This window comes from Armigeres subalbatus, chromosome 1 (assembly GCF_024139115.2).
Source record: "Armigeres subalbatus isolate Guangzhou_Male chromosome 1, GZ_Asu_2, whole genome shotgun sequence".
Taxonomy (NCBI): Eukaryota; Metazoa; Arthropoda; class Insecta; order Diptera; family Culicidae; genus Armigeres; species Armigeres subalbatus.
In genome coordinates, this window is record NC_085139.1 from 305507806 (window position 1) to 305524038 (window position 16233).

General features: G+C 48.2%; 2 protein-coding genes across 2 annotated transcripts in view; one reads left to right on the forward strand and one right to left on the reverse strand.

Moving 5' to 3' along the window:
- LOC134207870 (aminopeptidase N) overlaps positions 1–8611 on the forward strand; it is a 28923-nt gene extending 20312 nt beyond the window's left edge. The window contains exons 2-6 of the mRNA XM_062683846.1: positions 5377–5568; positions 5630–5916; positions 5973–6792; positions 6849–8125; positions 8185–8611. Coding sequence (XP_062539830.1) covers positions 5377–5568; positions 5630–5916; positions 5973–6792; positions 6849–8125; positions 8185–8455 — 2847 coding nt within the window. The 3' untranslated portion in view covers positions 8456–8611. The remainder of the gene's footprint in view (positions 1–5376; positions 5569–5629; positions 5917–5972; positions 6793–6848; positions 8126–8184) is intronic.
- A 2741-nt stretch (positions 8612–11352) lies between these two features.
- LOC134207539 (uncharacterized) lies at positions 11353–15786 on the reverse strand. Its single transcript, XM_062683245.1, has one exon. It carries the CDS (start codon positions 15784–15786, stop codon positions 11353–11355), a length of 4434 nt encoding a protein of 1477 aa, XP_062539229.1.
- Positions 15787–16233: the final 447 nt, after the last annotated feature.

Consider the following 16233-nt stretch of genomic DNA (forward strand, 5'->3'; position numbering starts at 1 on the left):
TTGAAAGGAGGCTTCCGAGCCTCTTGAAAGGAGGCTTCCGAGCCTCTTGAAAGGAGGCTTCTGAGTCTCTTGAAAGGTGGCTTCAGAGCCTCTTGCAAGGAGGCTTCAGAGCCTCTTGAAAGGAGGCTTCCGAGCCTCTTGAAAGGAGGCTTCCGAGCCTTTTGAAAAGAGGCTTCCGAGCCTCTTGAAAGGAGGCTCTGAGCCTCTTGAAAGGAGGCTTCCTGAGCCTCTTGAAAGGAGGCTTCTGAGCCTCTTGAAAGGAGGCCTGAGCCTCTTGAAAGGAGGCTTCTGAGCCTCTTGAAAGGAGGCTTCTGAGCCTCTTGAAAGGAGGCTTCCTGAGCCTCTTGAAAGGAGGCTTCTGAGCCTCTTGAAAGGAGGCTTCTGAGCCTCTTGAAAGGAGGCTTCCTGAGCCTCTTGAAAGGAGGCTTCTGAGCCTCTTGAAAGGAGGCTCTGAGCCTCTTGAAAGGAGGCTTCTGAGCCTCTTGAAAGGAGGCCTGAGCCTCTTGAAAGGAGGCTTCTGAGCCTCTTGAAAGGAGGCCTGAGCCCCTTAAAAGGAGGCTTCCCAGCCTCTTGAAAAGAGGCTTTCGAGCCTCTAGAAAGCCTCTTGACAGGAGGCTTCCGAGCCTCCTGACAGGAGGCTCCCGACCCTCTTGACAGGAGGCTACCGAGCCTCTTGACAGGAGGCTTCCAGGCCTCTTGACAGGAGGCTTCCTGAGCCTCTTGAGAGGAGGCTTCTGAGCCTCTTGAAAGGAGGCTTCCTAGCCTCTTGAAAGAAGGCTTCCGAGCCTCATGAGAGGAGGCTTCCGAGCTTCTTGAGAGGAGGCTTCCGAGCCTCTTGATAGGAGGCTTCCGAGCCTCTTGAGAGGAGGCTTCCGGGCCTCTTGAGAGGAGGCTTCCGAGCCTCTTGAGAGGAGGCTCCCGAGCCTCTGGAGAGGAGGCTCCTGAGCCTCTCGAGGGGAGGCTCCTGAGCCTCTTGAGAGGAGGCTGCTGAGCCTCTTGAGAGGAGGCTGCCGAGCCTCTTGAGAGGAGGCTTCCAGGCCTCTTGAGAGGAGGCTTCTGAGCCTCTTGAGAGGAGGCTTCCAGGCCTCTTGAGAGGAGGCTTCCGAGCCTCTTGAGAGGAGGCTTCCAGGCCTCTTGAGAGGAGGCTTCCGAGCCTCTTGAGAGGAGGCTTCTGAGCCTCTTGAGAGGAGGCTTCCAGCCTCTTGAGAGGAGGCTTCTGAGCCTCTTGAGAGGAGGCTTCTGAGCCTCTTGAGAGGAGGCCTGAGGCCTCTTGAGAGGAGGCCTGAGCCTCTTGAGAGGAGGCTTCCGAGCCTCTTGAGAGGAGGCCTGAGCCTCTTGAGAGGAGGCCTGAGCCTCTTGAGAGGAGGCCTGAGCCTCTTGAGAGGAGGCTTCCTGAGCCTCTTGAGAGGAGGCTTCCAGGCCTCTTGAGAGGAGGCTTCTGAGCCTCTTGAGAGGAGGCTTCCGAGCCTCTTGAGAGGAGGCCTGAGCCTCTTGAGAGGAGGCCTGAGCCTCTTGAGAGGAGGCTTCCAAGCCTCTTGAGAGGAGGCTTCCAGCCTCTTGAGAGGAGGCTTCCTGAGCCTCTTGAGAGGAGGCCTGAGCCTCTTGAGAGGAGGCCTGAGCCTCTTGAGAGGAGGCTTCCGAGCCTCTTGAGAGGAGGCTTCTGAGCCTCTTGAGAGGAGGCTTCCAGGCCTCTTGAGAGGAGGCTTCTGAGCCTCTTGAGAGGAGGCTTCTGAGCCTCTTGAGAGGAGGCTTCGAGCCTCTTGAGAGGAGGCTTGAGCCTCTTGAGAGGAGGCTTCTGAGCCTCTTGAGAGGAGGCCTGAGCCTCTTGAGAGGAGGCTTCCTGAGCCTCTTGAGAGGAGGCTTCTGAGCCTCTTGAGAGGAGGCTTCCGAGCCTCTTGAGAGGAGGCTTCCAGGCCTCTTGAGAGGAGGCCTGAGCCTCTTGAGAGAGGAGGCCTGAGCCTCTTGAGAGGAGGCCTGAGCCTCTTGAGAGGAGGCCTGAGCCTCTGAGAGGAGGCTTCTGAGCCTCTTGAGAGGAGGCTTCCGAGCCTCTTGAGAGGAGGCTTTCGAGCCACTTGAGAGGAAGCTTCCTAGCCTCTTGAGAGGAGGCTTCCTCGCATCTTGAGAGGAGGCTTCCGAGCCTCTTGAGAGGAGGCTTCCAGGCCTCTTGAGAGGAGGCTTCCTGAGCCTCTTGAGAGGAGGCTTCCGAGCCTCTTGAGAGGAGGCTTCCGAGCCTCTTGAGAGGAGGCTTCCGAGCCTCTTGAGAGGAGGCTTCCGAGCCTCTTGAGAGGAGGCTTCCGAGCCTCTTGAGAGGAGGCTTCCGAGCCTCTTGAGAGGAGGCTTCCGAGCCTCTTGAGAGGAGGCTTCCGAGCCTCTTGAGAGGAGGCTTCCGAGCCTCTTGAGAGGAGGCTTCCGAGCCTCTTGAAAGGAGGCTTCCGAGCCTCTTGAAAGGAGGCTTCCGAGCCTCTTGAAAGGAGGCTTCCGAGCCTCTTGAAAGGAGGCTTCCGAGCCTCTTGAAAGGAGGCGAGCCTCTTGAAAGGAGGCTTCCGAGCCTCTTGAAAGGAGGCTTCCGAGCCTCTTGAAAGGAGGCTTCCGAGCCTCTTGAAAGGAGGCTTCCGAGCCTCTTGAAAGGAGGCTTCCGAGCCTCTTGAAAGGAGGCTTCCGAGCCTCTTGAAAGGAGGCTTCTGACCCTTTTGAAGTGTGGCGTCTTAGCCTTGTGAAAGGAGGCGTCTGAGGCTCTTGAAAGGAGGCTTCTGAGCCTCTTGAAAGGAGGCTTCGAGCCTCTTGAAAGGAGGCTTCTGAGCCTCTTGAAAGGAGGCTCTGAGCCTCTTGAAAGGAGGCTTCTGAGCCTCTTGAAAGGAGGCTTCTGAGCCTCTTGAAAGATTGCTTCCGAGCCTTTTGAAAGGAGACTTCCAAGCCTCTTGAAAGAAGGCTTCCGAGCCTCTTGAAAGAAGGCTTCCGAGCCTCTTGAAAAGTCCGAGCCTCTTGAAAAGAAGCTTCCGAGCCTCTTGAAAAGAAACTTCCGAACCTCTTAAAAAGAAGCTTCCGAGCCTCAACCTTATCACGTCCTCCAAGTATTTGCTTTTCATTTGCATCTCAAATCCTTGCATATGAGATGTTATAAGATTTCATGGAAGTCGTGGTTGATTCGGTGGAATATTTAATAAGAACTCCAGGACAATTTGGAGATCTTACAATGTCACCCATGCCAGGATTTGAGACACAAATGGAAAACAAATACTCGGAGGATATGATTGGGTTGATATCGGCTTAAGACGTCATGGAAGTCGTGGTTGATCCCGTAGGACCTTTAATTCATATTCCAGAACAATTCGGTGATTCTAGAACATCATAGTTTATTGTCATGCATGTTTCTTGTATACTTCACATTCAGTTTAACAAGCTTACAGAAGATAACATGCTTTTGATTTTTTTTTCTTACACCCTGTAGTATAGGCAGTTTCAACAGGCACCGAATTATCACCGTATGCATGCATAATAGGGATGCTTAAAATATGTTCTCATGTTCCAGGTAATGTCTATCATCTTCTTCTTCTTATTGGCATTACGTCCCCACACTGGGACAGAGCCGCCTCGCAGCTTAGTGTTCATTAAGCACTTCCATAGTTATTAACTGCGAGGTTTCTAAGCCAGGTTACCATTTTTGCATTCGTATATCATGAGGCTAACACGATGATACTTTTATGCCCAGGGAAGTCGAGACAATTTCCAATCCGAAAATTGCCTAGACCGGCACCGGGAATCGAACCCAGCCACCCTCAGCATGGTCTTGCTTTGTAGCCGCGCGTCTTACCACACGGCTAAGGAGGGCCCCTAATGTCTATCATATGTTATGTCAGTATTTCCAGCATCACTAGATGGATAGATATCATTTTCGGTAATAAAATATGAATATATCACCATATTTTCCAAATCCGTTGCTTCACTCTTGCAGGCTGTTACAGTTTCAGCTCTAGCAAAAAATTGAACACCCTTAGACACAATATCAGTAACTAGAAGAGATGACCAAGAGATTGGAGAAAAATTTGAGAAAATCGGTTAAAAAAGACTGAGATATATTCATTTGAATATTTAGTTACAACGGTTTTCGGCACGAATGTTTCCGCGTAAGTTTTTTCAGCGCATCTATCCTAGTGTTAAAAGGAATTTATGGAGGATTCGGAGGATTGTGGAAATTCGAAACAACTTTCTGAGGAAATTTCGAAATAATCTTCGTTGAAATTGGAAATAATTTGAAAATTCGGAGAAATTTCTCTCCCCATACAAGCTAACAACTGCACTACGATAACAAGCGCCATTAAGGGTCTGGCCTGCTTGAGAAACTTTCCGAAACATAGTGCTTCATTGTATAATTTTTATATCTGTACTAAATCTTACATCTGTGCCCTGGAATAATTGAAGGTACACTCTAGAGTGTAGATAGATCGTCATGTGAAGAAAAATTAGCATCCATCAACATTGCAGTCAGAGCCCGAGAGGGGCTCCGCTATTTCCGCTTACCGAGTGTGAACAATCCGCCGATTGCGACATTAAATAATCCGCGCGCTTGATATGTATGTTAGATTCAATCGCAAATGCATAGTCAGTTGTGCCTGTCACAACATTAGCAAAACTAACGACTGACGCGTGAACATGACCGACCATCCAACATCGGTCAATAATTATTTAGATGCAGTATTTAGAAACTGTCCAGCCTTAGTAGGCCGTGACGATGCTGGGGAGGTGGTGGCCGCTGGCTAGGGAACGGGAATCAAATGCGAACAAACATGCTTGCGGTGATGCTGAGTATTTTTTTCTGCGCTATGCAGTTGCAGTTGGCCATGATCCGCAGCAGCCATCGACCGTTACCAAGGGACAACATCACCACCGTGCGGCCTACTGCGCGACGGTAATTGACGATGATGGCGCCTTTGGGATTCAGTATTGACTGCTGACAGCAGTTGCGCAACACGATGCAGTGGCTGCAACCACCTTTCCCTAGAGCTGGACACTTGAATCGCACATGGTTGGGCTCGTTCAATTCCTTAGAATAGAAATCCATTTTCATATTGAAAACAAACAATTTCCAGTAAATTAGGCACCAGGTGCAAAAACTGCTCTGCATCGGCGGCGATGCGGGTAATCGAGAGGGCTCGCGTGACGCCGGTCGTCATTTATTGATGGTAGAATGCGATGCCTGGTAATTGAACCGTGGGATACCGGGAAAACGCGTGAAAAAGTTATTTCGTAATAAAACGCTGATGACACACCTCCCTCAGTGGAAATGCGCTATGGAGTGTCGTTAACTTTCACTATTTCTCAATTTGATGATCTCACAACGTTTTATTCACATTTATATTGTGTCAATATTAATTGCAGATGACGACGCTGAAGATTTTGGCTTTGACCCTCATGGCAACACTGGTCAGCGGTGCCAGCGTTACCACCGAAAGTACGTACTCCAGCTACCGATTACCAACGGCCTTCCGTCCGGAACACTACGGTCTGCAGGTGATGACCCACCTGGGAGACGAAAAAGGTTTCGTATTTTCCGGAAAAGTACTGATTCGGGTAAGTTGCGAGTAGAACTCGGCCCAAAGACTACTCACTGACGACAATTTCCGCTCCGTAGATGCTCTGCAATGAAGACGCCACGAACATCACCCTTCACTCGAAGAACTTGACCATCGGTGAGAAGAACATCAAACTGACCGAAGTTTCCGACAGCGGATCCAACAGCATGGAGATCAAACGGGTGCAGTACATTACCGACAATGACTACGTTGTGTTCCATACGAGCAATTCGATGAAAAAAGGCTATCGCTACGACATCACCATTCCCTTCGAGGGCATCCTCGGAACGGGTCTTCTAGGGTACTACCGCAGTAGCTATATTGACCAAAAATCACAGAAGAAGATGTAAGTTACTTCGTTATTCTACATAATCGTAAAGGTTTCATTATGCGCTCTTCCAGCTGGCTGTCGGTAACTCAGTTTGAGCCGACCTACGCCCGTCAAGCCTTCCCCTGTTTCGACGAACCGGAGATGAAGGCCACGTTCGACATTTCACTAGCCCATCACAAGCAGTACGTTGCTCTGAGTAACATGCCCATCAACCGTACCAAACCGATGACGGCCATCACCGACTGGGTCGTGGATTATTTCGACACAACCGTCCCGATGTCCACCTATCTGGTTGCCTATACCGTGAACGACTTCGAATACCGTGAATCCATGACCAAGATGGATGGCGATGTCGTGTTCAAGATCTGGGCCCGCCGAGATGCAATCGATCAGGTGAACTACGCTCGGGACGTTGGACCGCGGGTGACTCGCTTCTACGAAGAATACTTCGACGAGAAGTTCCCTCTGCCCAAGATCGACATGATTGCTATTCCGGATTTCTCGGCCGGCGCTATGGAGAATTGGGGCTTGATCACATACCGGGAAACCGCTCTTCTCTATCATCCGAACATCTCGACCGCCAGCAACAAACATCGTGTGGCGTCGGTTATTGCCCATGAGCTCGCTCATCAGTGGTTCGGCAACTTGGTTACCATGAAGTGGTGGACCGATCTGTGGCTGAACGAAGGCTTTGCCACCTACGTTGCCAGCTTGGGCGTTGAATATCTGCATCCGGAGTGGCACTCCCTGGAGGAGGAATCCGTCGACAACACGCTCGGAATCTTCAAGTTCGATGCTTTGACCAGCAGCCATCCGGTTTCGGTCGAGATCGGACACCCCAATCAGATTTCGCAGATATTCGATGCCATCTCCTACGAGAAGGGATCAATTGTAAGTTTTTCTCAACTTCATAACAGTCTGCAACCCTAACATCTTCCCATCCTTAGGTTATTCGCATGATGCATCTGTTCCTCGGCGAACAAACCTTCCGCAACGGAGTGCGTCTCTATCTGAAACGTCACAAGTACGCCAACGCTGAGCAAAGCGATCTGTGGGCGGCCCTAACCGAAGAGGCTCATAAAAACAAGGCTCTCCCTGACGATGTGGACGTCAAAACCGTTATGGAGTCGTGGACTCTACAAACGGGCTACCCAGTGATCACAGTTACTCGTGATTACGAAGCTTCCACTGCGGAAATCTCACAAATTCGCTTCCTGTCGGATCGTGAGCAGCAAGCAAATGCCACCGACTACTGCTGGTGGGTCCCGCTAACATACGTAACCTCAGAAAATCCGAACTTTGAGGACACCCACGCCAAGGACTGGTTGACGTGCGGTTCCGAAAAACTGCGCAAGGGACCTACCAAGCAGCTGCAGAAAATGCCTCCAGCGGATCAGTGGGTTCTGTTCAACGTGCAGCTAGCTGGACTGTACAAGGTTCGATATGACAAAACCAACTACAAGCTACTCGTTAAGCAGTTGAACAGCGAACAATTCTCCACAATCGGTTTGACGAACCGTGCTCAGCTCATCGATGACGCCATGGACCTTGCTTGGACCGGAGAACAACAATACGGAATTGCCTTCGCCATGATTAACTACCTTCGACAAGAGGTGGAGTACATTCCCTGGAAATCGGCTCTGTCGAACCTCAACTCGATCAACCGTCTGCTCAAACGCACGCCCATCTACGGAGTGTTCCGAAGCTACATCCAGTTTATCGTTGAACCCATTTATGAAAAATTGGAGATCTTCAGCGAAGATCGAACTCTCAGTCAACGGCTGGACGCCACCAAACAGTTAGTTCAAATTGCTGCCTGGGCTTGCAAGTTTGACGTTTCGGATTGTGTCCAGCGATCGGTGGCCCTGTTTGCCAAGTGGATGGCTGTCCAAGACCCCGAAGTTAGCAACCCCGTCCCACGGGATCTCCGCTCGGTGGTGTACTGCAATGCTATGCGCAACGGAAAGGAACCGGAGTGGAACTTCCTGTGGCAGCGGTACCTGAAGAGCAACGTTGGTTCGGAAAAGGTCATGATCATCGGTGCGCTGGCCTGTACCCGCGAAGTTTGGTTGGTGGAACGCTTCCTGCTGTGGTCTCTGAATAGTACTTCCGGTGTGCGCAAGCAGGACACGACGATTGTGTTTGGCGGAGTTGCCAAGAACGACGTTGGTTTCCACCTGGCCAAGAACTTCTTCGTGGAGAACATTCAGGAAATCTACGACTAGTGAGTATTTAGAGATTTTTCTGTATTTCCGTGATTTAAACTTTCTTTCTTATTCGCAGTCTCTCCCCGGACACCTCCCGTGTATCTCGCTACATCAAGCCGCTGGCCGAGCAGATGTCCACTGTGAACGAACTCCAGGAACTGAAGGACCTGATCGAGAGCAAGCGGTCCGTTTTCGAGAAGGCCACCCAAGGCGTCAAACAGGCGTTGGAAACCGTCGAAATTAACCTGCAGTGGAAGTCGTACGGATACACGCAGATGGCGCGGTACCTGCCGCTGTTGGATTACCGTTCCGGCAATATAGACGTAATGGAGCTGCTGGAGGATTAGGGAGGGAGCGCTTTGATTGCTGATCGTCCAGTGTTTGTTTTTAGTCTCAAATTTGATACCGTTCTCGTTGTTTTAGGTCTCGCACAGAAGCGATTTCGCTTATTTTGTTGTACTTCTAGCCATTAGGAACAATGGAAAATAAATTTTGACAAGGAAGTACCTTGGTTTTATCATTTTGAGTCCGGCAAGATTATTTATTTGTTCAGATTAAGGCCAGAGGGGTCTCTGCACTACATAAAAGTCGTCTCCATTGAGCTCGTTCCATCGCTACACGTCGCCAACTTCGCATTCTGCAAAGGGTCCACAAATCATCTTTCATCTGATCCAACTTGCTTGTCGAGAACTATTTTCACCAGGTTATTGTCCGACATTCTGACTACCTATCCGGCCCACCGTATTCGTGGGCAGCCAACGCCCAAGTTCACCATTGAACGCTCTCACGTCTCGAAGACCAGCAGCCGCCTGAGAAGTCCCGCTTCCGCATACAACACAATGGTCCGTACGCTTCTGAAGCATTGGCAACCAGCCCGATAAAATCGAACATGACAGAAGCTGGTACTTCGCACGGACTTCCATTCGGATGGATCTCAGTAACGGGGACAACGCTTTCCACTGACGGCCAGCTTATAAGATAGTGTGATCGGCGTCATCCGCTTACTCATCCATCGGAACCGATCTCCTACCCCCTTACTCATAGTCGGAGCGAGACATTCTTCTTGATGATGCCGGGACTGTTTCTGCCATAAATACGGCCACCAGCTGCTGCGTTGGATCGAGGCGCCGATAGACAGACGGCGGTGCCACCCACTTACTCATCTATCGGAAACGATCTTCTACTCGGATACCACCGACTGTTTCTGCTGCTTCTGTTCGTCGCTGTCTGTATCCGTTGTAAAACTGATCCGGATTCGGACAGGTTAAAGGGAAGGCACGTCTCAATAGCAGTTGTTTGACTGTATCAACAGCTTCAAGCTGAAATTTATTTTAGGTTTGATTACTGACAATATAAAAAGGCATGTAGACTTACATATTCGTGTTCCTTTCTGATTTGCGGTCCGAAACTGACTACTGCTGACTATCTGTGTTACTGCTGTCGTAATGAATGTAAGAATCAGTATCTCTAGTGAGACTATTTCTAATTTAACACATCAATTACTTAGGTAAGAATAGGTAAGAATTCCTATCTGTGCTCCTGGAATTCATCTCATGGCTCCGATATTCATCCCATCAAAAACAAAGCAATGGAAAACAATTTGATTTGTTTCTTATTTTTGTAATTTTTCCAAACGGTGAGCACGCATGTTGACCAATAGAAGCTGTTGAGTATTCACTTAATCACAAAGCAATTCGTTGCACTTACCCTTCAAGCCGCAGACTTACCTCGTGATCGAGTCGCTGTTGACCATGAGCACCACAGTCAATGCCAGGATGGTAGGATGATGGAATTGCCGGTACTGTACACTTTACAGCCACCAGCGGACACGACGACTACACTCGACGGCCGTGCTCATTACAGCCACCAACGCACGGAACGGCAACTGACACTGCAGCCACCAGCGCAGGATTCCTGGTACCAGCGACGAGTTTCTTTCGATGCACCACCACGGATGAAGGACCACGGCAATCTGCCGAACACACGCTACCAACACAAACCACCTCGCATGATCCAAGGAAATGAAGAAAATTATTCAATTAACTCTAGCTTAACCAAACTAGTCAAGCTTTGAACAAGTTGGAACATGTACGAGGGTTTGATGTTGTGATGGTTATCACGGAGGAAAATTCGTATGCAGCCAGACTCTGTCGATGCTCACGTCGCTCTGACTGCCTTGCTCCACCCCACACGGGCACCACCGACACACCGCTCGGGCCGAACGTTCGAGACGAACGAGAAGAAGAACGCACTCACACGCGCTGCTTACTCGATGAACAGGGTGAAAGAGAGAAACGCCTTTGTTCTGTCTTCGGTCACTGTTTATTTCAAACTGAATCAAAAAACATGAATGTGAAACAATCTTATATTCTATTTTCTTCGGCGACGGCTGTCAGTTTGCGCAACTTTAAGCTCCGCCCATTGAGTACACGTTACTTATTGACTTCCAATAAACAGACTGAACGCTTCCATTGCGTACATACTCCCGCCGGTTGGAATCTCATTCCAAATCGGAAACCGTCGAAGCTTCGTTGTCAGCAATCGGAAGAGGTGCCATTTTTCGAATGGATCGTCGAAAAACACCCGAAGTGGTTTTCACATCGGCGACTCGAATCACGCTATCTTTCCCGGGGTAAAGTGCAACGATTTGACCCATTTTCCACGTCTGAACTGGTTGATTATCGTCCATTAATAACACAATGGTACCCATCTTCAAATTTTGTACACTTTTTGTCCATTTAGCCCTTGTTTGAAGCGTTGATAAATAGTTGCGCGACCAGCTTTTCCAGAAAAGATCGCGTAGATGATTCAGATATTGAAAACGAGAGAGTCGGTTAACTGCTACGTCCGTGTATGATGGCTTTGGAATTGCCTCCAATGGCCTTCCAAGCATCAGATGAGCGGGAGTTATCGGAAGTGGTTCATTTGGATCATCTGACAACGTATATAGAGGTCTGGAATTCACTATGGCTTCAACGTATGTCAACACCGTTGCAAATTCCTCAAACGTCAAAATTGCGTTGCCCAGAGTACGATTTAGATGGGACTTGACAGTCTTCACTCCTGCCTCCCACAAGCCTCCGAAATTCGGAGACCTAGAAGGGATGAATTCCCACTCTATCTTACGTTTGAGTAGGGAGTTGTTGATTTTCGTATTCTCAGTCTCATCATGAAACATCAGGAATGGCTGATGGAGCTCCCTGGAAGCGCCAACGAAATTGGTCGCGTTATCAGACATATTATTTTACGGACCATCCCCCGGCGGTTGGCGATCCAATGCACCAAGAAAGGCAGTTGTCAAATCTGAAACTAGTTTTGTTGTGAGACACACAAACACGGCTTTGTATGCTTTCACCTTCTTCGCCCTGTATTTTCCTTCCTTCACAATAACAGGGCCAGCGTAATCTACACCGGTAAGTTCGAATGCGGCGGCAACATTCACGCGCTCCTCTGGCAAATTCCCCATAATTGGCTGATATCCCTTTGGGTTAGCTTTGAAGCACCTCACGCAACTACGAGTCACCTTCCTAATGGCTGACCTAGCGTTAATTATCCAGAACCTCTGTCTTATCGCTGCTAACAAGCCGGATGGTCCTTCATGTAGTCTCTCCTCGTGGTACTTACGAATCAACATCTCCGTTACTCGATGATTTCGTGGAAGAAGGATTTGATGTTTGGCATCAAATGCCAATGTAGAATTCTGCAGTCGTCCGCCGACGCGTAGAAGTCCTTCGTTGTCCAAGAATGGTTGTAAACTAGCAAGACGCTTCGACAACTCCTTTCGCTGTACACACTGGATTTCTTCACATAGCTCTCTCCTTTGCAAAACTCGCACTATGTACTCCATTGCCTTTCGCATATCTGGTACAGAAATCCAGCGATACCTTTGACGATCCTTTGCGTTCATCCGTACCAATCGAGTAAACCTTACTACTTGTGCCAATATACGTTGAAGTTTCGAAAAATTACCACAGCGATCAAATATCGGTTCATCCTCAATCTCAACTGCTGGAGTACACACTCGAATGTTTCTCATTTCCGGCAGCTCATCATCATTAATCATCGGAGTTTCTTGTATCATGTAATTGGTATCTTGCAAAAACATCGGTCCATTCCACCAAAAGTCTGAACTACGCAAACAATCTGGGTAACAACCTCTAGACACCAAATCCGCTGGATTATCTTCGGATTTGATATAATTCCACTCGTAGACACTGGTTAACTTATTAATCTCCACTACTCGGTTCCTGACGTAGATTTGCAATTGTTCTGGATTCTTCTTTATCCACGCCAGTACGATCTGACTATCACACCACAACTTAACTCCATGTACATCCATTTTCAGAATTGGTATCACAGTATTGATCAATCTTGCCAAATTCACGGCAGCGCATAGCTCTAATCTTGGCATCGTTGAGCGATGCAAAGGGGCGATTCTTGACTTGCTGCATAACAGTTTAACTGAAACCGCTCCATCCTCCCGAATGCTTCGTAAATACAGACAGGAACCGTAGGCTGTACACGATGCGTCAGAGAAACCGTGGATCTCAATACGACACGCTTCACGAGCCATAACACATCTCGGAATTTCTGTTTCATTTAACTGCATCAAGGAACTTTGGAAGACCAACCATTCATTTAACAGTTCTCCTTCAATTGGCTCGTCCCATTCCAAAGAATTAGCTAACTGTTGCATGATTGACTTTGCCAATACGATAACAGGTGATATAAGACCCAGCGGATCAAATAGTTTTGCAATGTAGGAGAGAACGCTTCTTTTTGTCACCTTCTCGTCAAGTTTCACCAATTCAGGGTTCCTCCAGAACAGAAACTGATCACTTTGTGGATTCCAGAGAATACCTAAGGTTCGTATTGTATCATTGGTACTAGCTTCTTCGATGCGTACCAATTGTTCACGGTCTCTATAAGGAACACTTTCAAGCACTTCGTCATCATTCGAGCACCACTTTCGTATAGGAAACATCCCCTTCTTCAAAAGACCTTCGATGTCATTTCGCAGCTGTTTTGCAGATTCCAATGTCGATGCTCCACTCAACACATCATCCATGTAACAATCCTCAAGTATTACCTCTGCCGCTGCGGGAAAGGTGTTGCTTTCATCTCTAGCTAGCTGAATCATGGATCTCACCGCCAGGAATGATGCAGAAGACGTCCCGTAGGTCACTGTCGACAGTTCCAGCACCTTAATCGGATCCTTTGGTTGTTCACGCCAGAATATCCTTTGATATCGTGTCTGATTAGGATCGATCTTCACTTGTCTATACATTTTTTCAATGTCAGCTGAGAATGCGTAAACGTGCGTTCGAAAACGCAGAACAATGGAAAACAGATCATTCTGGATCTTGGGCCCCACCATCAGAACTTCGTTGAGTGATAACCCATTCGATTTTGCCTTTCCGTCGAATACAACACGAAGCTTTGTGCTAGTACTCGATGGTTTAAGTACAGCGTGGTGTGGAAAATAATAGTTTCGTTGACCAGGCGCATCGTCCTCTTCACGTATCTCGTGACAATGACCTAAATCTACATACTCCTTAAGGAAATCTTGATACATACGCTTCATCTCAATGTCATTCGATATTCGTTTCTCACTTGCCAAGAACCTTTTGAACGCCAATGAACGAGAGTTCCCTAGTTGGTCGATGGAGTCGCGAAACGGGAGCTGAACAATGAATCGGCCTTCACCATCTCGTTGATAAGTTTTACAAAAGTGATCCTCGATCCTTTGTTCTTCACATGTTAGCTCTTTCTCTTCTGGTAGCTCCTCTTGCTCGAAAAACCTTTGGACACTCTTCAGCAACGGATCTTCATTATTAACACACATCACGTTGACAACTTCGTCATGAGATTCTTCCAAGGCCCCAGCCAGTACCCATCCAAATTGAGTTTCGTAGAGCTGTGGCAACTCGTCGGAAAGTTTCAGTTGCGCTGATTTCAGGATATCAAAAAATAGCTCCACACCAATCAATAGATCAACATCCTTTGGTTCATTGAAGCTTGGATCAGCCAAAACAATACCAGGTGGAAATTTCCATTCAAAAACGTCAACTGGAACGGATGGAATTTTTCCTGTCACCCTCGATGTCACCAAACAGTTAATATTACATTCGAATGCGGAATAACCGGATGACAGTCTCAAAATCACTTGATGCCGAATTTGGGATCGAACGCCACCCACTCCCACAACAGGCACATTGGCAGGATATTTTGGAAGAGAAAGCAACTTAACGGCGGCTTCTGAAACCAAGTTAACTTGCGATCCCGAATCAAGAAGAGCACGTAGTTTGACAATCTTTCCACTCCTTGATGCTACATTCACCAACGCTGTCATCAACAAAACCTGTTTTACTCGCCGCTGAACACCGAAACACGCTGTTGATACATTGTCCTCAGAAATAGCTGCTGACCCAGTCTTCGTCATCGCTGATCCGCTGGAACTCTGCTGCCTAGTTTCGAGCGGAGAAACCAGCTCGTAGTGTAACATTGTATGGTGTTTCTTCGCGCATTTGGAACATGATTTATCCGATGGACAGCCTCTGATCTGATGCCCCTTGCGAAGACAATTGAAACACAGTCCCTTTTGCTTCACTTCGGCCATTCTTTCGTCGATACTCATGCTCAAAAAAGAGGAACACTTGTAGTTGCTGTGTTGACCTGTGCATATCTCACACACATTTTCTGATAGATTAGATAACGCTGGATGGGAGGTTTTAAGCGCTGAGCTTGACTTCACCATTACGGGAGGTTTGACTACTACTCTTGATGAGGGCGTTTTGTCTACTTCACATCTCTCGAGCACTTGACAATAGTTCCTGAGAAACTTCATGGTGTCGTCCAAGTCAGGTAGCTCACCATGATCCATCGTTTGCTCCCACTGCTTCCGTGTTTCACAATCGAGGCACAGTGACAAAAGCTTCACCACGATTAGACCGGCTGTGCCATCAACTTCCTGGTCCATAAACCGCAATCCTTCAACGTGACGATTACAGGTATCGATGAGGAATCTCAGCTCTTTGTAGCTCTGCTTTACGATCGGACTCATCGTTAATAAACCAGTAATGTGGGTGTCAATTATCACTCTTGGATTTTCGAACCGGTCCTTCAACAGTTGCCACGCTTGCTCATAATTGTTATTGTTAATTATCCTTGCATCGAGGATACCGGAGGCTTCACCAATCAATGCCTTGTCCAAATATTGTAGTTTTGTGGCATCTGAATCGCCACATTTACCGATCAGGTCGTTGAATAGTGCTTTGAATTTCGGCCAACCTTCGTAGCTCCCATCAAAGGTAGGGATCGGCATCTTCAAAGGTTGCTGAGTCACGATGACTTGCGGTGCTCCGACAGTTTTAGGTGAAGCACGGAAGAAATCCATCAGTTGGGTCAGCTTCACTAAGGCACTCGTATGCAGCTCGTCGAACTCCTCTAGTTTACTATCTTGCGCATCCAGCTGTTCTCCGGTACACATATTCATCACCGAATCATGTCTCGTCGAGTACTCCGAATAAAGCAATTCCAGTTTTATCTCGTAGGCTTTAAGCTGCGATAGGTTCGTTGTTTCGGGTTTATCAGAAGCTTCGTCTAGCTTGTGGACGATTGTTGTCAGCCTCGCTTTCACCTGACCTCGCTGGTGGATCAACTGCTTCAACTTTTCCATGATCACTGCTTTCACGATAGTTCAATCACAATGGACGATCACTTTTCACTGAGGGCTATCACTTTTCACTTACTATGGGTACCACTGTTCTACACTTCAATGTCTTAGAAGGAAGATTCACGTTTCACTTTACACAAACTAATTTGACAGTCTCGTGGAGGGTCATAAATATTCGCGAATGGACTGATTACGCAGGATAATATCCGGTTCGGTTCGGACCAATGTTGAGTATTCACTTAATCACAAAGCAATTCGTTGCACTTACCCTTCAAGCCGCAGACTTACCTCGTGATCGAGTCGCTGTTGACCATGAGCACCACAGTCAATGCCAGGATGGTAGGATGATGGAATTGCCGGTACTGTACACTTTACAGCCACCAGCGGACACGACGACTACACTCGACGGCCGTGCTCATTACAGCCACCAACGCACGGAACGGCAACTGA

What these genes read in the sequence shown, in the direction of transcription:
- LOC134207539 (XM_062683245.1), bottom strand. Translation starts at nt 15,786, where the DNA reads ATGGAAAAGTTGAAGCAGTTGATCCACCAGCGAGGTCAGGTGAAAGCG.